Below are 15,873 nucleotides of genomic sequence, written 5' to 3' on the forward strand. Positions count from 1 at the left end.
ACGGTCTCCGATCCTCAGCAATGTTCAATAACTCTAAATTATCCGGAATTTTTTTTTATTTGTACCATAAATCTGCCTTTTATATGGACAACAGTAATAAGTCTTAAAGTGTTAATAGTACGTAAAGACATTCAACGAACTGCTTGGCTTAGTGGCACCAGGGAGTTCTACTACCTAGAGGTGGAGGGGTTCGACTCCCCGATGCAACGGTACAACTTTTTTTCTAATTTGATTTCAACTTGTACACGTCATTTATTCCATTATATTCATCGTGGCCAAAATTGCAATAACTCCGTAAATTGCGTGGATACCATCAAAATATTTATTTTCTTTTATTTCATTTATAAAGTTTGAAGGATTAATAACATTTTTGTGATAAAAAAAATACTTTAAGGCTGAGGATCGGAGGACCTTAATTTCATAAATTTATTACAGAATGCATGTCATCGGTGCAGACAAAAAAGTAATAATTAGAGATGACATGCTCTTACCTGAGCTTACTATACTTTTCTTTATACTTTCGAGCAACTCGTTATTGTCCTTTTCCATCACCAGTGTATTGGTTTAAGGAAACTGCATTCTCACAAATTACTCACAAAGAACGCGGGGGAATAAGCCGAGGCATAAACCCACTTAAGTTCATTTGAAAAACCAGCAATTTTTTTTCTTACAAATACTACTTTTGTTATACATTTAATAAGCATAGGTAATCATTTGCATTCAGTATTGCCAAAACCTTCAAAACTTGACTTTAAATCTAATTGATATTAAGACATCAAAATAATGCTAATTGAGCAACAAAATGCTAATGAAATCAGATGTTCAGACTATAGTTTTTTATAGAGTGGGTCATCATACCATTTTTTTAAGAACGTTTACTGCATGATAAAACATGTAAATGTCTATCTTTTTCAATTTTCAAAAAAATGGTACCAAGACCCACTCTATGCATGGTAAAAAGAAAGTTTTCCTTCGTCAGTTTTCAAGATGATCATCAAATGGCAAAGACCGAATTATGCTTGCCCAATACTACATTGAGTTTGTTATTTAAATGGATTAAAACATGTGATTCCGTGGTGTAGGGGTTAGTGAGGAGTTCTTAGAACATAAGTATGTCGAAGCAGGTGTTCGATTCCAATGAATCGTGTTGTAAAGTTTTTTCATGTCTTTGTTTGTATTCGAAAAACTCATTTGACGTAAAGAAAGTAAAAATTGCGTTATAATGAATTAATAACACGCACTTAATCCTTCTATAGTTTTTTTTAGTTAACTGCTAAATAAGTTACAATAATCTTTGGTATATTTATTTTTTAAAATAAACATTTGCATGTATGATTATGTCTTCGTACGATACATTATGTATTAGTATGTATGTTTTATCATACTAGTATTTATCACTGTGTGCATAATAATGTTTTCATGTACCTATATACCAGAAAATGAATAATGATTTCAATTGAAATTCATATCTATGTATAAGCTATCTTTGACCACAATCTTGTAAATTGTTTTATATAAAATCAATAAAAGAAAGAAAAAAAAATAAACATTTTACTTTGTTGAGGGGGTACAAATTATAAACTTTAAGACGAAAGATTGGAATTATTCTATTTACGCGCACATAATAAAATTAAATTCTCTGGAGATATGTATACACGTAGCACGTATATTATTCTAAACGCGTGGTTGTCATTTGAAACATACAAGTGATAGGGTTGTGACCACTTGTGGGCATATGCCTCGGCTTATTCCCACAGGTTATTTAAATCCTTGATATTCTTTAGATGGTCCTTTTTTTTTACTTGAAAACTTTTTCCTTAATCATGTTGTATCTGTTTCAAAATCGAAAGCTTTCGTATTTTTCAGTACATTTTTGGACATCAAATCATATTTCTAAAATAATCCTTAAATGATCCATAGAATAAATTTTAGTGCAGCATTCTACTTTAAAGCATCGTATTTTCCATATAAACATAATAAACTAGCGCAGTAAGGCACCTATAGCATTGCTGGGGGTGGGTATTTTCACATGAAAATATGAAAATACTTTTCCGATCAAGTCCCACCACAGGGGCTCGTCACGAGGTTTTTTCAACCTTTTATATATACCACCTCTATACTATAAAATACACAAGGGTGTATTTTATAGTATAGAGGTGGTATATATAAAAGGTTGAAAAAAACTTCGTGACGAGCCCCTGTGGTCCCACCCGACCCCCACGCCAATGAACTGTTTTGATAGGGATTATTTTGATATTTGAGAAGGGAACAAGTGATACATCATTCCATAGTTCAAAGTGTATGTATGCAGGGACGATACAAACCAATATGCAAAATAAATATCTAACACCCCCCCCCCTCCTAAACACACACACACCTTTACCAAGTTTGAAAAGCAGATACCAGTATTTAGTATTCGTTGGTTTTTTTTTAATTCCTTTCTTTCAGGGACTGTAAAGGTTTTTACCGATATTCAGTTTAATGTGCTTTTTCTTTTTCGATTTATGCAGAAATGAAGGAATCGACGGCGAGTACTGTATAAAAAACGCATAACCCGCGTCATTTTTTTCTGAATGATCGTTACCTTCAACGCTCTCTCTCTCTCTCTCTCTCTCTCTCTCTCTCTCTCTCTCTCTCTCTCTCTCTCTCTCTCTCTCTCTCTCTCTCTCATCACATAAACTAGGCAAAAATATGTTAATTCATCGTGTTGTTTCCTATCAGTATTTTGCATAAAAGAGAAATATGAAGTCCTGCAGCCCGTGCTGTCGCTGTACGGTAGGTCTATTGTTTGATCGATCACTGAAAGTGTGTGCCAGTGTCTGTACATGTTTTGTAAGGGGTGATTCAAATTTCTAATTATGTTATTTCATCTGAAAATCAAATTTTAATATCAAATTTTATACCCCCCCCCCCCCCCCCCTGCAAAAAGTTGAGGAACCATGCAGTTCCATGGCATATGTCTCTTAAAATTTTACAGACCTTAAATTGCATCATTTCATAAGAATAAATAGTATTGTTTAAATCTGTAAGGTTTGATATTTTGGTAATATGTAGCTTTAATTGCAGAAGAAATACATTCATAACCCGCTGATGCGGATATATTTGTTTTGTGTACAGGTTAGAAATTACATGTGTTCAGGAAAGCAGAATATCTTCACATATTACTACCCAATATTGTAGCACTAACAAATTCACTTGCTAAAAACAAGTGATAATTTGATCGGATCGATCTAATTAATGTTGTAAATTTTAGCCCCTATGGGTTACCATAACCTGTTCTTCAGGTAAACAGTATCTGCGCATGCTCCAGGTGTGACTCAAGCTGTAGCGTTTTTAACGGAAGTGAAGTTGAAATAATTTCGAAGATGTTATAAACAGGAATAGTTCGTCATGAAGGAAAAAGAAATAGATAAGGATACGGTCATTGCCTATCATGACTTCGTCCAGACTCAGATCAGGGGCGAATTAAATGGCATCTTCCTCGGACCAGGTCGGTTTTACGCACAGATAGCAGTGGCCAGTTTCTTAGGTGGACTGATTTCCGCAATCGTTGGAATATTGTTGATAACACTAAGAACCCGTCATGTATACCTCATCTCCTGGGATGACCAGTTTCTGGGACCTTTTTTCATAATCCTTGCCTTCATGCTGGTCGGATTTGCAGCAGCCCTCGTCGTTCAAGCTAAGAGACGAGCCAATGCATATAGACGCGATCTTGTGGTAAGAACTGCTAAATGTACATGTGTATACGATACATGATAGTAGAATTTGCAATAAATAATATTGCCTTTATAGAGCATATTGTATGAAACAATTATTTTAAGGGCCTATGGGTGTGCTTTAGACGATACTTTGATACTATCATGAAATATACAGTATATTGTATAAAGATATACTATAGTATTTTTATAATACATATAATAAAAAGAAAATAACTAATAACCATTCTAATTTCCCTTATAACAAATTATGATTACTATTTCAGTTCCGTCCCATTGGAGACTATGGTGTTGCAGTGGTTCACAAAAGCAGACTTACTTTTGAGCAAACTACAAAGTAAGAAGAGAGTACATACATAATTATTTCTGGACAATATATTGAGTCAAAAAGTTATCATAATGTTTTGGCAAAAATGATTCAAAAAGAATTTAATTGGTCAATTCACTTAAATTGGTCCATATAAAATAGTTGTAAATATCAGTTCAAAATTTCTGATTTAAGTACCCTAGTGATTACCTGTAAGTTTAAAATGATTTATGAATGCCAAACATAATATTTTGCATGAATTTAGTTCAGAAAATAGTTTGAACTGATATTGTTTTTAATTGAATTAATTAGAATATAAGGTATTATTTTATTTAAATATTAAAGATATGTTTTCTTTTTATTGTTTTATATTCATCTTTGTGACGTCTTTACAGAGAACAACTCAAGTCTGGAACAGCTCCGAAGAAACCTACAAAAGCAAAACCCTACCAGGTATATTTTACTTTGAAATAAGACTAATTGTGATGAGGCCTGAGAAAAAATTGTTTTATCTGAACAAATGTGGTATTCATAAAATTGCAATGGGTGCACAGGCACTTGTTTCTTTAATTTAAATATTAAGAACCCTTATCTTTACCACTTCCATTTTGATGGACAAAATCTGAAGTTTGAAACTTTGTTTTGGTAGCCTGTATCCTACAACCAAGGGGGCAGGCCACGCAGAGGTCCCCCTCCAGGAATGGAAGGCAGAGGGTATGGAGAACCTCCACCATACGATGGAAGACGAGGACCTCCTCCAGATGGCAGGAGACCTTATCCAGATCGTAGAGGACCCTCTGGTCGACCAAGGGGTCCTCCAGATGACAGAAGAAGATATGGGCCACCTGGAGAAGATGGCAGACCACCTCCATATGGAGTCAGAGATCCTGGTGCCAGGAGGCCTCCTCCAGATGATAGATACAGAGAAGGCCCCCCAAGAGAGAGAAGAGGACCTCCCCCTGATGACAGGTACAGAGATGGTCCACCACCTGGGGATAGAAGTAGAGGTCCTCCACCTGATGATAGGCAAGTTCAAGTTCTTATTTCATATTATAAAGTCCAAAGGTATTTGATTTCAATGCATCTGCTTGGACTATTTTAATAATATTATGAATGCACTATTATTATAGGTATGCTGACATAGACAGGAACAGAAGAAGACCTCCAGATGATAGGTTAGTATGAAATACAATTATATTATACCCCTAGCAATTGAAGTTACAGGGTGACTAATGCCAAGGTCACCTCACCTCAAAATGGTACTTCTGGGTATTTTTTTTAATTTTTTGACAGTTTTATTCATCATTGTTATTTTATTATCAAATATCTGCTACAAGTACTGATGTGTAATGTTATTGAAATAATATTTTGGAAAAGTGTTTAGTTTATTCAGATTAACAAGCATGTGTGCCTATAATCGTAGTATATTGTAATGTTGACTGATTTTGTAGGAATATGCCTAAAACAAGATTGGAGGATATGCACGAAGGAGACGAGTCTTCATTCTAAACTTTCCTAATATTTTAGGACACTTCATCATTTTGTATTCTGTGCCATTATAAAACACATTGTACTTCTTCATAGTCTGGATCAAGTCAAATTCACCTCTAACATACCAATACTGTCAAGATGTTATATATATGACATTTTAGTGACTATATACATTATACATGTATATGTATCTGGATTGGACCAAAACTACATATACTTGGATCTGAAGTTTTAGAAGAATGAATGGACATTTTTATCATTCTATACTATTCACATTCCAATCAAGTTAGAACCATAACTTTTAATAAGATGTTTGCTATAAACTTGTATTTTTTATGTAATTTTATACAATGTACATAATAGGATTGTCTTATCAATAAAATTTATACCTTCAGTATTTGAAATATTTTTACCTTCATGTCTCAGGGCAAATTGACTTAAAGCCTGAATTCTTTGTCTAGATTTTTTTTTGGCAATGCAGGTCTCACTGTGTTCCATTCTAGTACTTGAATATGTAGGTTTGTCAGGATTGGCTTCATATTAAAATATGACTTCTCCTTTAAACCATATTATTACTTTAGGGACACACTCTGCAGGTGACCTATATAGTGATCAGTCTGTCGATCCATCCGTCCAAGATCACTTGTTCAGAGCAATTATCTTTTCAATCCTCAGTCCAATCTGGCACATACTTCACCTACATATTGCCTCCTTAGATTAAAGGATGTGTAGCGGCCTTGAACCAAGTTTCTAGATTGAAGGTTAAGGTCACAGCAGAATTGTTAAAAAATTCTTGGTTGGATCAATATTTTCTTCCCTTGGTCCATTCTGACTCGCACTTCACTTGCAGAGTGCCTTTGGTCAAAGAGTGTGCAGTGACCTTGAAAAAAAATTTCTTGGTCAAGGGTCAGTCATAAATGATAATGCAAAATATCTTTGTCCAGAGTATGTATACTCCCCTCTGATTCCCTTTTGGTTCATGCTTCACATAAACACAGCTTTTGGTAAAGGGTGACAAGGTCAAATGTGAAGGTCATAGTAGATTTCTTTACACCCAGTTAATGAAGTTCATAAATTATTTTTCAAATAGCAATATCTTGCTGAAACCAAAACAATGCCTGTGGGTATTAGGTGTGCAATGCACTTGTATTATAGTTTAACAGTGATTTTTCTCCATTTTAAAAGGGGCCTGTGTCTTAAATTTGAATTGATAAAAATAATCCAAGGTTTGGTCAGTATGGTAAAACTAGTATCACTGTATATAAAGATAAACTAAAACTCAATTAATTTGTTGTAATTCCATACTTTAAATATTGTATTACATATAATTAAAATTGAATTTTCAGTGTTCTTCCTTTCTATTCTTTCAAATCATAAACATTTTTCTGTTTTGTTTGAGGAGGGGGTTCAACAAAAAATTTAGAGGGATAAACTATAGGTTAAAATGGGGGGGGGGGGGGATTCTGTGATATTTGCAACGGAAAGGGTCAAAATTTGGACCTGAATATTGGCTGTAACTAAATTACTAGATCCATAACAGGTAACTTTTAACTGCAATATTTCCCATATTGCTATTCATCTTAGTGTCTGGCATTATTTAAGCGGGGACTCAACGATATCCAATTCTTTTATTTTTTTGGCACAAAAAGATTAATGCCAGGGATTAGCTGTCTTCAGACTGCAGTCTACTCTGACCATTCTTAACTAAAGTTTCTTGAAGTTGTAGCCTACAAAAATTTAGCTCACTGTGCCTCTAATGTATTGCTCTGAATCTTTTGTTGTGCTGTGAAGAGATGGGCAAACTTGCTTAAGTAACTCATAATCCATCATTTGATTTAGGACATACACCTGTAACTTAAGCCTTTTCTACGACCTCTCTAATTTTACTTAAAAATTTTTTGCTGTTAAAAAATGAGACCGATTTCATCAAATTACCTTTTCCATGATCTTTGTAAGTAAAAAAAAAATTATGTGTGATTTTTATTATTTTTCATTCATTTCTTACAACAAAACAATAACAACCAGTGCATAAATAAAACATCAAATAAAAAAATAACTACGGTCCAGTTTGCTTGATCAAATTTTTCAAATAATTTGGAAGAGGTAATGAGTCTGCTAGAGCCTCATAATTCCAGCCGAGTAAACGAGCAGTTCTCAACTGACACATTTTGAGCAAAGTCCGTGGAATTTCTGCATTCATCCTCATGTAATTCTTCATGTCCTCATTCATATTGTTAGTCGCTGGAAAATCATTACCCAGGATCCATCTTTCTGTACTAAAGTTGTAGCCTGCGTCCGCCAGTATTTTAATGAAGTTTGAGTCCATCTTAAGTGCTACTAGATAGCATATGCTTTGCATGTCGTTGTTGAGAATGTACATATTTGCCCCTGCTTGTAATAGAAACTTAAACACGGATGATTTATTGAATTGTACACTTAGGTGGAGGGCAGTGAGACCTCTGTTTGTTTGCGCATCTAGTCCAATACCACACTCTACCAGGTACTTGACAATATGCAGGTGGCCGCTACTTGCTGCAATATGCAAAGCATTCTCCCCATCAACCGTTCTACAGGATAAACATGGTCCCTTGGGTGATATAAGTTTCAAAATGGGTAAGTGTCCATAGTTGGCTGCTGTGTGGAGTATATTCCACCCATCATCATCACACACCATGGCATCTCCCCCATATTGTAACAGTGTACAGCACACATCAATATGTCCGAAACATGTAGCAGCATAGAGAGGGGTGAATCCATCCCGCTGTGCACCATTTACATTGGCTCCAGACTTCAAGAGAAGTTCAGCCACATCCTTGTTTCCAAATATAGCTGCCCAGTGCAAAGCAGTTCGCCCATCACTGTCTTTTACATTCACATCCTCGAAATTGTCAAGGAGAAGCTTTAAAAAGGCAAGATGTCCTTTTGATGCTGCTATATGTATTGGCAGTCTTTGCCAAACGTCATCCCTTACATTTGGGGTGTTTAGAATGCAGTTACCTCGGAGAAGTATAGCTAAGGCCGCTTCATTTCCTTGTGTTGCAGCTGTACAAATTGGAGTTGTCCCATTGATGTAGAAATTTGGAGACACCTTGGCATGACAGATTAAGTTTTCCAAAGTCAACAAGTCCTTGTTTTCAATCGCTTCGATGATTTGTTCCTGTTTTTCGTTTGCCTCATACATGTCCTCAAAAATTTCGGCAAAACAATCTAAATCATTGTCTTGAGCATTTCATAAATCATATAACATTGGAACTTCGTCATGGTCCACTACCAAAATGACAAAATGACGTTTGGCGTGTACAATATAAAAACCTGGACCGATAATATTTCCGGATACTGAGAACCTCGACTGTGAACGACATAGATAATTTCCAATAGAGACAAAAATAACATTATTATGTTATTTGTGTCTTTATTTCCTAATGGAAATAAAGACATAAATAATTTTCATTTCTAACGTACATTAAATCAACAAAACATATAATTGTATTCCTGCGGATTAAAAATGATTATATATGAGGCAATATTAGTATTAATTCAATATTGATTCAGTATATGGAGATCTAGATCGCCCCTTCCGTTTTTAAGTAATTTTCCCCTAATGTTTGGGACATAACATATCTACAAACATTTTTTTTTAATTTTGCAATGGTCATGCAAAAATATAATGTTTAATAGATTTCCCGATTTCTTTTTCGATCCTCGTCAGGAATCTACACTACAAAAAATGATGAAAAATTTCAATCATGTTAAAAAAGTATCCAAATTTTCTCATTTTTTGTTCGGGACCAAATAGTAATTAAAGAACTGCATGCAGTATCCGACAACCAAGCCCCTTATTCTCTTTTGAGAAGTGGACAGGAATAGCCTACAAGTGGATATAGGCTAGCTCTGCCTGTCCACTTCTCAAAAGAGAATACCAAGCCCCTGTGTCGCAATGTACATGTACAATCCTTCCCCATCTGGCCGTGGGTAGAAGAGAGTTATGCGGACTCAGAACCGTAGCTTGAGACGATGATATATGACTTAAACAGATAAATTACCTTTGAGGGAAATTTATCCTTGGATCAATGTAATTTAAAACTGTTTCATTGTGAATATGAAAGAACAACTGAATCGTGTGGAAAAAATCTTACAAAAAACTTTATTAACTTTACTAAAAATATACAATAAGTAGATCTATTAGGTATTTATATAAATGGATTCAATATCAAAGATTTATTTATCAAGAAAGATTATATACCATGTTTGTGATTTAACATGGCCACTCTCGGAAACAAACCATGATTTACTGAGCATCATTGGGGCCATCTTCCCAAGTCAAGGGTTCCTGATCCGCTCTACATAAACAGCAAAGCGGATCAGGAACCCTTACAATATGTAACTTGAACTTGAACTTGACTTGGGAAGATGCATTGGAGCTTTCGTCGTTTAAGTCGGTTTAGTCAATTACAAATTTTCATATGTTACTTGAGTAAATGTTAGTGTTAGCAATTCAATAATATTTGGATCTACTGTCCATGAACATTAATAATTCTATATTTCTACAAGACGTAATACCACAGACATTAGATGATTATGGAGATCCAGGACCCCCCCCCCCCCCGGTCGTTTGTATATTGAATTATAAAATTATTTTCCCCTTAATTAAGAGACATAATCTGTACGAACAGATTTAAAAAAATGAACTTGAATGATGATTTTTTAACCCTTTTTGAATTGATAATTTAGGTTTAAATTGCGTATATTAGCCAATTTTCTCTTTAAATTTGGGTCCCGATATTTTTGGTGTATATCAGACAAAATAAAAATGGGGTGAGGGGTGTAAGCTAAGCTATTACAATTAGTATATGTTGGTGCTCGATCAGTTTTTATGGAACGCCATAGCTGCCTTAAGGTCAATTTCATATTATATGAACTGGTATTTTATTTATATGCAATAGTTATATCATTATATGCAGTGGTAACATCATTACATGCAGTGATAACATCATTATATGCAGTACTAACATCATTATATGCAGTGCTAACATCATTATATACTGTTATTTCACCATTATATTCAGGGGTAAAATCTTTATATGAAGTGGTAACATCATTACGTTATGTCGTAAGATCATTATGTGCAGTAGTGTATTCATTATATGCGATAAATAAATCTTTATATGATATGATAAACTCATTTCATACAGAGCTAAACTCATAATGTACTATTGTTCAATCGTTATGTTATATGGTACACTCTTCATGTGCAGTTGCAAAATCTTTTTATGCAGTGCAACTTCTTGACATTAGGTGATAAGTTCATTATATGCAGTACTAACATCATGTTATGGTGTATTAAAACCATTATGTATGGTGGTAAAACCTTTATGTATTGTGGTGAAAGCTTTACATGCAATTGTAAATCCTTTATATGATGTGACAATTTTATAATATGCCGTTGTTGAGTCATTATATTATGAGGTCAGTTCTTTACATGATGTGGTCATTTCATTATATGGAGTGGTAACTTCTTTATATGCAGGCGTAACTCTTTATGATGAGGTTGTAAACTGGTTCTCGCTGAAAAGTTTTAATGGGGAAGAGGTCCAGTTTTATTTTTAAAATGATGCCGCGTTCGTTGTGACGATGCACATTTCCTGGTCAACTTGTCGTTTGTTTTGAAGAGAGAGAGAGAGAGAGAGAGAGAGAGAGAGAGAGAGAGAGAGAGAGAGAGAGAGAGAGAGAGAGAGAGAGAGAGAGAGTTTATCTGTCCTTCAACATCGATATCATAATATCAATCATTGAACCCATTTTGTGTGAAAAATCGAATGTATTATTAGTGGAGTACTGTATGCTTTTAATTTAAAAGTAAAAGAAATTACAAAAAATGAAGCAAGCGTTTTAAAATCAAAGCCGAAAGACCTTTGTTTCAATGTACCAGGTAGATGCTAGTCCTCGCTGATTAATGCCTCCAACACAAAAGGAATAGACAAATTTTTATTCATAGACATAGAGAAAAATTATTTTTCATTTTTCATAAAATTAATTTGATTTTTAAGAAATAATAAAGAAATTGGTTGGTCTTAACCTCTTTTTATGGTTGTTTCATCCACTGTATAAAATTTAAGCTCACCGGGCATGTATTTTTGTATTTTCAATCCTACAAAGAAGGTGTTGCAGTTCCTGTGCTATTTTCCATAAAGCTGTTGCAGATATCTTCATATCATTTTTATAGGACCATTTTATACGCGGATCAATGCAAAATTTTCGGGGGGGGGGGGGGGTGCGATGAATACCGAGGTTTGCCGAAGGGGTGGGGGAGGTGGGTCCGAGGCAAATTTTTGGTAATTTCATGGAAATTTTAATTTTTCTGGGGCGGGGTCCTCCCCGCGACCCCCCCCCCCCCACCCCCGTTCAAGACCCCATGCATTAAACACATTGTAAAATGGTTTCACTGAAAAATGTGACTGATTTCATGGCATTTCCGATTTTCGTTTCAAAGAGGCATATTTTTAAAGATTAAACTTCGAAAAAAAAAACCCGAAGTTAAAAAACGGTGTTTTAAATATTAGCAAACTTCATCGTGTCTAGTATAGCCGAGTGGTTACGCAGGATGTCCGATTATCGAATAATCACCGCGACTAACTGCTTGGTATTTTTAAAATTAATTTTTGAAAAGGTAATACCCCTATTCCGATGGTTTTGAAAATAAATGATGTCGGGTTAAATAAGTTTCAAAACGTCATTGTAATATTTTACATGTGTGATGATTTTTTCAACGTTACCGACTTTGTTCACATTATAAACATTTGTAGCTGCAGTTCTGTAGCTCTCTGGTTGAAAAAATTCGGATAGACAAAATTGTCTATCCGAATTTTTTCAACCAGAGAGCTACAGATCTGTATTGTTATCCGAATTTTTTCAACCAGAGAGCTACAGATCTGCAGCTAAAACATTTGCTGCTGAACGAGGAAGTAACGAGGAAGTAACGATAAGTTAATGTATTTTTTTTTGTCAAATATGTCGTTTTCAAAATATATACGTGAAGAAAAATGACCATCGTAAAAAATGACCCCCGCTGTAAATAAGGAATCCTTCTTCGTTATCGTTTGTAGCGTTATCACAGACAAAAACACTGAATAATGTAAATATATATACATATTGTTCGACATCGTTTTAAAGCAAGCCGTGTAATAATGTATGAATCAGCAAAATACGGATAAGTTTGTTCCAAGCACCACGGTTTATATGGATGCTATTAAAATTATTTTAAACAAACATTCTGAGAGTATTGCATAAGCAATACACGTCCCCTACCGGTTTGTATTATTCTATGAAAGCTTCCAAGCACACAACTATTTCAGAGCTATTGTAAACGAGATGTCATGCTTTAATCAGAGATAAAAGAACAGAGGAAATTAAAACTATATAGTTGATATAGAAATTAAATAGGAAATAGGTAAAATAATACTCTTTATTTCATCTCCTGTAATTTCGCCAAGTCTATTCTGTATTCGCTGGTAAAAATTTGTGAAAACAATGCACTGTTATGCACAATATCATTTCTTACCGTCTTCTGTACCCCGAATCAAACCAAACAGTTAAACAGCCCAACCCGACAACGAACCCGATTGTAATAATAATACAAGTAATAGCTTTCCAAAAAGCTTGCCTGACTAAACAAAATTATTCAATGGAAGCATACATGTATCAATTAGGCTATCTTATCAGAAATTAATTTTAATTTTTGCTGCTGATCATAAATCTATAAATGGAACATGCAAATTTAAGACGAAATGTTAGTCTTTTCTTCGATCTAGAACATGTACATATATATATATATATATATCACTTGAAATTCATTTATTTTATTAATTCAATTTTTTAGGAATGCACACTTATCATTTAAGTACATGTAACTTTGAGAGCTGGAGAGTAGATAGTCGTTTTTTCAAATTGTATTTGTTATATTAATTGCAAAATCAACTGAAAGGCATTTTTTTAAACTTCCAACCTTATGAAATATGAGAGGGTATACAAACACGTATTGTTTTTGAATGTGTGTGGGCAGCTTCATTAAAATCATCTTGACAAGCAATTAAAAAGGGTGAATTCTCAAATTCATAAAAAAAAACCCCTAACTGTAACTTCAATTCAATTAGAATTCCTTAGAATTCCATATTTGCAGAACTTTTCATTATTGCTTGCTCCTACAAAAGTGGAGGGGGGGGGGATAAATCCATGATATTTCCATTTATTCTATAAAGTAAAGAAAGTGCAAGCTTTCAAAAAAGAGGGGAGAGGAAGCAGCCTCCCTCACCCCAACCCCCGATGCTACGTGCCTGTGATGTAAACACATGGTGGGCTCTGGGGTATTTGCATGATCCCAACAGACTCGTCAACTAATCGACGCACAAAAACTATGAATGAGATATTTTGGCGCGAAATCCTGCTTTACCGTTCACGCAACGAATGAACTCATCCATTGGCAGAGATCCATGGGGGGAGGGTTAGATGAATTTTTGATATTTGTTTCGTAACAGCTACATATATGTACATTATACTTTGGATCGGATGTTTTGGAAGAAATGTATCGAATTAAGAAACACCTTGATTAGTAATTTTTAAATGTGGTAATGAACATTTAGTAAGACATGCGAGTTATGTTCTCTTTTCAAGATAAATGAAATCGCCCAACTAAACGAAAATGGGGTCACACCCCGCTTTGGCGATTTAGTTCCTCCAGTAAACATTCCAGCTGTATAAATATTTATTTGTTTTAATCCAAACTGATGACTCTCTTGTAATAATGATAATCCAACACCAATTATTTCTTACATTGTACTGTAATAGACAATATGTTACAACCTGTTGCGGTGACCCCCTCCCCTTTCACCGTTCAAACATGGTGGAATGCTGATCTATTTTTAAAGCAGGATTACACACGTGCTCTGCATGGTGACCGTCCCTTTTACTTGAAAACTCTTGCTCGCTGTTGTTATTACATGCCATATAACATTTTCATAAATTGTGAATGTAAATGCTGACATCTTAAACATGCATCGATCGGTTAATCTTTTTTGTGAAATATCATGATACTGCTTGTCCCATTGTCTGCACTGTTTCGGAGATTGCAACTTTTAAACCTTAGATATGCCTGACGTCATGACGTCAGGCAACAAAAAAACCCTGCCGATTAAATTTACAACACAATGCTTGACACTATTTTATAGAATTTATTTGTTTGTTAGAAATGGTACAGGAAAAGGAATGGTACAAGTAACGCACGATATTATTACTGACTACATACTGACCTCGTTTATTCAGTTACACACCGAACCCGATAACGAACCCGAACATTAAAAAATTGGAATATAAAAAATTAATTTTCTCGAAAATATGTCAATCAGACGCAACAAAAGTGTAAACTTGATCTGTAGTTTGACATTTTGAAGCTGTTCAGCAAGTTTCATATTATTCTTCAAATGCATAAAGAAAAAAAGTGTGGAAAACTGAAGTGGGACAGACAGACGGACTGACGGACGGACAGACAGACGGACGGACGGACGGACGGACAGACGGACTGACGGACGCAGAGGAAAGCTATAGTCCCCTCCGGTGAAACCGGTAGGGGACTAATAACAATCAAGAGCAAAGTAACTCCTCAATTTAAACGTTTTTGGAGAGACAGAATTAGATTTATTAATTCAAAAAGCTCCAAAGAATTACATACATATTTAAAACACGATAGCAAGTAGAAATCAAATGTTCTATGTTAATATCAAGATACATAAAGTGATCTTCCTAACTGTATGCGCGGATCTAGAAGCAGAGGGGGTATTAAATTTCTACAAAGTACAATCATTATTTGACATTTATTTTACTTTAAAAATTAAACGCGTACTCTACTAAAAATTCATTCGATTTATCACACATCGATGTATCAAGAACAGAGAAAATCTCTCTCTCTCTCTCTCTCTCTCTCTCTCTCTCTCTCTCTCTCTCTCTCTCTCTCTCTCTCTCTCTCTCTCTCTCTCTCTCTCTCTCTCTCTTCAAAACAAACAACAAGTTGACCAGGAAATGTGCATCGTCACAATGAACGCCGCACGGGGGAGGAGGTCCAGTTTTATTTTGAAAAAGATGCATTAAAACTTTTCAGCGAGAACCAGTTTACAACCTCATCATATAGAGTTACGACTGCATATAAAGAAGTTACCACTCCATATAATGAAATGATCATATCATGTAAAGAACTGACCTCAAAATATAATGACTCAACAACGGCATATTATAAAATTGTCACATCATATAAAGGATTTACAATTGCATGTAAAGCTTTCACCACAATACATAAAGGTTTTACCACCATAC

The 15,873-nt window shown here is 34.8% G+C and overlaps 2 protein-coding genes across 2 annotated transcripts; one reads left to right on the forward strand and one right to left on the reverse strand.

Moving 5' to 3' along the window:
* Positions 1 to 3,302: 3,302 nt before the first annotated feature.
* LOC128166217 (uncharacterized) lies at positions 3,303 to 5,911 on the forward strand. The gene is made up of 6 exons (XM_052831228.1): positions 3,303 to 3,720; positions 3,986 to 4,056; positions 4,422 to 4,479; positions 4,676 to 5,052; positions 5,157 to 5,201; positions 5,478 to 5,911. Exons 1-6 carry the CDS (start codon positions 3,391 to 3,393, stop codon positions 5,533 to 5,535), a joined length of 939 nt encoding a protein of 312 aa, XP_052687188.1. The 5' UTR covers positions 3,303 to 3,390; the 3' UTR covers positions 5,536 to 5,911.
* Positions 5,912 to 7,490: 1,579 nt separating this feature from the next.
* On the reverse strand, positions 7,491 to 8,823 carry LOC128166450 (receptor-interacting serine/threonine-protein kinase 4-like). Its single transcript, XM_052831623.1, has one exon. The coding sequence runs from the start codon at positions 8,696 to 8,698 to the stop codon at positions 7,574 to 7,576; it is 1,125 nt and encodes a 374-aa protein (XP_052687583.1). The 5' UTR covers positions 8,699 to 8,823; the 3' UTR covers positions 7,491 to 7,573.
* Between the last annotated feature and the right edge of the window lie 7,050 nt (positions 8,824 to 15,873).

The sequence above is a fragment of the Crassostrea angulata genome, chromosome 10 (assembly GCF_025612915.1).
Source record: "Crassostrea angulata isolate pt1a10 chromosome 10, ASM2561291v2, whole genome shotgun sequence".
Lineage (NCBI taxonomy): Eukaryota > Metazoa > Mollusca > Bivalvia > Ostreida > Ostreidae > Magallana > Magallana angulata.